Below are 6,174 nucleotides of genomic sequence, written 5' to 3'. Positions count from 1 at the left end.
TGTCGGGATACTCCGGAGCATCCGAATGAGTGTTGCTGTGTTGGAGTTCTTGACTTTTTGCGCCAAAGAGTTCCCATTTTTTAAAAAGGGTGACCGAAGAGTGTGCACCAATTATCGGGGTGTCAAACTGCTTAGACTCTCCGCTTAAGTTCGGAGACGAGGAAGCTCCAACTGATTGTCAAACCTCAGATCCGGGAGGAGCAATGCGGATTCTGTCCTGGCCGTGTAACAGTGGACCAGCTCGTTACCTTTGCAGGTCTATTGGAGGGGTCAGGGGAGCTTGCCAATCCAGTCTACGTGTGTTTTGTGGACTTGGGGGAGTCCTGTGGGGGGTTCTGTGGGAATACGAATATGTTGCTGCAAGCTGTCAGGAAACGAATGGACAGGATCGCAAGGCTGGGGGGAGGAGAGTGTTTGGTTTGGGGACCTCAGAATTATGTCTGCTCTTTGCAGATGATGTGGTTCTATTGGCTCCTTCAGAGGGACTCCCTCATGGGTCTTGTCCACCAGTGAGGCTCGGAGCGTGAAATGGACAGGTGGTTCTGTTCAGGGTCAGCTGTGATGAAGACCGGATCGTTGTGGTGAAGAGGGAGCTGAGACGCTGATCCTTCAGGTTAAAGGGATCAGCTGAGGAGGTTCAAAAGTCTGGACGCCTCTCTCTTAGAGGTTTTCTAGGGTTTCGTCCAACTGGTAAGAGGCCTCGGTGTCAGACCCAGAGCAGGGAGCGATTATATAACTCTGTTATATACACAAAAAGCCGAGTTTGAGGCTTCAAAACGTCCACAGACCAATTCATGACGTCACAGCGACTACGTCCACTTCTGATGTTTATTAATGTGAACAGAGTGAGATGTTGTAAGACTCTTAACACAATTTTAGTTTTCATTTCACTGAACACAATCCTCACATTTAAATCCCAAATTCTACTTTGACGATCATGTATTTGACATGTTATTGTTCGATGATGTATTCTTTTCCCCAGAGGATGAACCATGACAGTGTAGGTCAGTCACAGCCTGTAGGTGTGTATGGTTTGTCTGGATGGATGTCTTTCAATCAGTTCTGCTCCATTCTCAATTTTGTTCTCAAATGACTTCAACTTCGTGGCTCCCAGAGGACGAACCCTTCGGGTGATCCAGGGTGATACACGTCCACTTAAACACTCATATTGACAGATTCTTTTTGAGCGGGAGAAGTATATTTTGTGTACGTTTCTTTCTCTCACGTCTGTTTTTTTTTTTTTTTGTCTCTTATTTTAGCGGCCGCCGTCCGTACCGACCGGCGAGGCGTTCCGTTGGTTCTTCTAGCCTCCGCCTCCACCAACAGAGTCGCAGCTAGAGGCCGAACAGGAAGTCACCCTCACATGTGGACTACAAATCCAGGACCACAACCTCTGGATTTGAACCAGGTGCTTTTGCAACGAGGATTACAATTTCATACTGTGTGGATGACGAATTTAAGACTGCAAATCCCACCTCAACTGGGAACCAGCTCGGAGGACAGAGGCAGAGGGGGGGGGGGAGGGGGGGGGGGCAGTTTGGTCACAGGCAACATGAATCGGCCGATCAGAATTTGGCGAGATGATGTCACAGTTTTACATTTCTGAACTTGTTTGCAGTTACATTTAATACTCATATCTGAAATAGATGCACACAAGTTGTTGACACAAAATATTCATTCATGTTAGCATCACAAGCTACAGCTAGCAGGGTGGAATTATGAACCGACCAATCACAGTTTAGTAAGCGACAACTCGCCAATAGAGAGCTGCAGGAATGAGCATAAATAACCACGAACGTGACCGTGACCTGAAGCGTATCGTAGCCTCGATAGAACCCATTGAAGTTACAGGATCGCCAAATTCAGTCAACGTTCTCGCCATTGAAGGTTATCTCGTTGTTTCACCTTGAAGAAGTCAGAAATAAAGACCGGAAACGGTGCCAAAACCTTTGCAATTCAACATACTGTTGTTCAGCACCACAAGCCCCTTAATGTTCACGACATATCGGATACGTCCGAGCCTTAGATGATCAGGGCATGTTTTAATGAATCGACACCGCTAAAATGAAAGCCCAAAGAGTGGGAATTATCCGTAAAGTGACTGAAAACCAAACAAATAGACTTCTGTCGTCAACAAAAGCCCATCGTTCAAAGTGACGAAACAAACCAAATCTCTCACGATCAACTCTGTCATTATTATATTTCCACCTCGTCCATCCATCCTATTCCACCTAAACGCCGTACAACCTTCACCATCTGTGATCAAATCTGTCTCCTCCCTCCTTCCCTTCCTTCCTTTCCTTCCTCCTCCTCCTCCTCCCTCATCGTAGCCAAACCAGGAAGATTCAGGCCTCAAGTTCAGACCTCTGTTGTTTCACCACAGAAACCAAAACCGGACGACAAGTTGACCTCAAATGGAAAAGAACTTTACCCAAGAGGGAGTACAAACCTCAGCAGGAAGTGATCCAGGACTGTTATTAAGGACTACAACTTCACCACAGTAGGACTACAATTACCACATCACTGTTATCTGTCTCTTCTGTCTACCTCCTCCTCAAGAACTTAGAAGACACCTTGATGGATTTTGTTTTTGTTCGTGCTTGATCTGCTTCTTAACTCTCTAGAATGTCCAGAGCTGACCCCCCTGTTCTCATGGAACCTGGTTTCTTTAGTTACTGATGTACTCCTCTGTCTAAAGGAGCACTTCAACAGGTTTATCATTCGTCTGGATCTCAATGGAAAGTTCTCAGGGCGCAGTTTTATATGAATTTAAAACAGACTGGAAAAACTCACTTTGTTGTATTTTTGTATATTTACGCAGTGGAAGGTTTGTAATTGTGATTAAAAAACATTTCTGGGTGGAGTTTCTCTTTGAATATCGGCTCTTTAATTGGCACATCCAGTCCCAAAACATTCAGACTAATTAAGTACGTTATCAGTCAAACCCGTACCAGGACCTCAGAGAGAGTTCAGAACCAGTTTCTTTTGTGATTGTAGCACATGGTGACCTAACAGGAAACAGGACGATCCACCTGTAGTTTAGATGCAGACTGGGGAACTCACAGGGAACCTTTTGGACCTCCTGGGAAGACCTCCGGGACTAAGAGGAACCGAAACGAGATTGAATCAGAACATTTCACAGTAAAAACACGTTTGTTTCCAACTCGTCTGTGGGTCCAGTTCTTCTGTGATACCTTAAACCCATACAGAGACATTCAGTCTACGTTTAGCACAACGTTCCTCATGAGATATAAACTAAAGACTCCATCAGTAGAGTCAAGCACACTTTTAAATGACAAACTGATCAAACGTTGTGGGTTAAAAAAGACATTTTTATTCAAGACTTTCTCCAGATTTCCATCAGCTTCGATGAGGATGTTACAGGTCATTTACTACAGGTCGCACTAATGCTGCATTTGGTCTGCATGGTGCGGCTGATATTAGTGGGTGGAGCTAAAACACAGCAGACCACTGATTGGTCAGAGCGAATCATCACTCGCACAACATGGGACATCCTGAGCAAACCACCGCTTTTAAAAAATTAAGCTACTGTCCATAACTACCGCCATCGTTTGTTATTGAATCGATCCAGTTTAAAAAAAATAGCAGCCGCTAAGTACACTTCGTACACTACGTACACTACTTAAACTACACCGTACACTACTTAAACCAGGGGTTCTTAACCTTTTTGACCTCGGGGCCCAACTTTTCAAGTACAAAGTGTCCCGGGGCCCACTCTGACTATATGCATCAAAAGTGTCAGACAACCTGTAGGTCATACAGAAACAGAGCAGTGGGCCTTTGGAGTCAGTACAAATTTAAGATTTTTGTCCGCATAAAATAAAAAAGTATCTTTCAATATAAATAACTGCCGGTGGCTGTATCTGTACAGGTAAAGGACAGTATAGGGCTGCAACTACACTATCAGTGAACAACTGCCTCAAATTTGAAGAAGATTGGACAAAGTATGACCATTCTACAGAGTTTCTTCATGAAGAGATCCAGGCGGAGCTCTAAAAGGACATTTGGAGACCCAAATGGACACATTGGTAACCACATGATATTCTGACACACTAAAGGTGTTTCTCCCTTTATATTGTGATATTATATTATTTTCCTTTTATTTTTAGCCTTTACAAATTGCAAAAACGATGTATATATGGTCGAAGACATGGTGTGTGAGTAGCGGACTTGCTGTGCTTAATGGCTGCGACCGAGCGCACGAACGAGAATAGCTCAGTTACGCAAACGTTGGTTAACGGCTTATGGAAGAGGAGGATAAGGTTTGTACTATAAGTACTAGCGTTTTCTGAAGGCAGTAGCTCCATGGTAACATCCGCTAGCACGTTGTCGGGTCTGTAATGTGTCTTTTTCCGTCGAAATGCTGCAAGATACGACTTGCAGCGGTTATGGCGACTTTGGACAGTGTGTCTGTGGGCTCCTTTTGTGGAGAAACCATAAGAAATGAAAGAAAATCGATGATTTCTTTGCAAAGATGAGGATTTTGGGCATGCTGGGATACCAAACACGGACATGTTTTGTGACGTATTTGCGCAAACAAGCCGTAGGAACGGAAGGGGAGGGGATGGAGGACGCCGGTGTTGAACAGGCAAAACCCTTGTTAAATAAATGAGATGATACAATGTGATGATCACAAAGACATTTATTATCATGTGTCTGTAAACCTGCATACACAACAAGAAGCCCAACAGACTTTCCCACGAGCGTTGGATGTTTCGTCGCTAGCTGTCGCTTTATTTTTGAAGGCTCCAGTGCTTCGTTTGATAGCATTAGCTCACATTCCACACACTGAGCCCTCGGCTCTGCCTCGTTGCCTCCGTTCACAAAGCTTAAGAAACTTAAGAAAGTCAGGGTTGTACTTGCGCACACATTTAGACTTTTGGGGGGTATGGCACTACTATCGTCTTCATTTTTTCTTTTTAATAACTTATCCATAACTTTCGCTACAGGCTAGCGGCTAGCTGAGTGTCTTCTTCTGCTTATTGCAGCTTGTTAAACAACTGACTGACGCATTACCGCCACCTGGTGGTGGGAAGCTGTATCGTAACTGAGTGTCTCATGGATAACAGTGATATCTCTGGTGTCTTCAATTGATAACCTATGCAGTCCCGCGGCCCTCGCGGCCCACAGGTGCAAAACTGAACGTTTTTCGCGGCCCTCTAGGTGGCGCTCGCGGCCCAATCATGGGCCGCGGCCCTATGGTTAAGAATCACTGACTTAAACTACACCGTACACTACTTAAACTACACCGTACACTACTTAAACTAAACCGTACACTACTTAAACTGAACCGTACACTACTTAAACTAAACCGTACACTACTTAAACTGAACCGTACACTACTTAAACTAAACCGTACACTACTTAAACTAAACCGTACACTACTTAAACTACACCGTACACTCCTTAAACTAAACCGTACACTCCTTAAACTGAACCGTACACTACTTAAACTAAACCGTACACTACTTAAACTACACTGTACACTACTTAAACTAAACCGTACACTCCTTAAACTGAACCGTACACTACTTAAACTAAACCGTACACTACTTAAACTAAACCGTACACTACTTAAACTACACCGTACACAACTTAAACTACACCATACACTACTTAAACTAAACCGTAACTACTTAAACTAAACCGTAACTACTTAAACTAAACCGTACACTAAGGACACGAAACCGTACACTACTTAAACTAAACCGTACACTACTTAAACTAAACCGTACACTACTTAAACTACACCGTACACTACTTAAACTAAACCGTACACTACTTAAACTAAACCGTACACTACTTAAACTAAACCGTACACTACTTAAACTAAACCGTACACTACTTAAACTACACCGTACACTACTTAAACTAAACCGTACACTACTTAAACTAAACCGTACACTACTTAAACTAAACCGTACACTACTTAAACTAAACCGTACACTACTTAAACTAAACCGTATACTACTTAAACTACACCGTACACTACTTAAACTAAACCGTACACTACTTAAACTACACCGTACACTACTTAAACTAAACCGTACACTACTTAAACTAAACCGTACACTACTTAAACTGAACCGTACACTACTTAAACTGAACCGTACACTACTTAAACTACACCGTACACTACTTAAACTAAACTGT

General features: G+C 43.4%; 1 protein-coding gene across 1 annotated transcript in view; it reads left to right on the top strand.

The window, feature by feature from the left end:
• LOC306796371 (uncharacterized protein) overlaps window positions 1-1,307 on the top strand; it is a gene marked incomplete at both ends in the record, with an annotated part of 5,433 nt that extends 4,126 nt beyond the window's left edge. Inside the window, one exon of the mRNA XM_079295255.1 lies at window positions 1,260-1,307. Coding sequence (XP_079151381.1) covers window positions 1,260-1,307 — 48 coding nt within the window. The remainder of the gene's footprint in view (window positions 1-1,259) is intronic.
• Window positions 1,308-6,174: the final 4,867 nt, after the last annotated feature.

Source organism: Melanostigma gelatinosum, assembly GCF_949748355.1.
Source record: "Melanostigma gelatinosum genome assembly, chromosome: 23".
Taxonomy (NCBI): domain Eukaryota; kingdom Metazoa; phylum Chordata; class Actinopteri; order Perciformes; family Zoarcidae; genus Melanostigma; species Melanostigma gelatinosum.
Note: the sequence above shows the minus strand (reverse complement) of the source record. Positions and strands in the feature narration are given on the sequence as shown.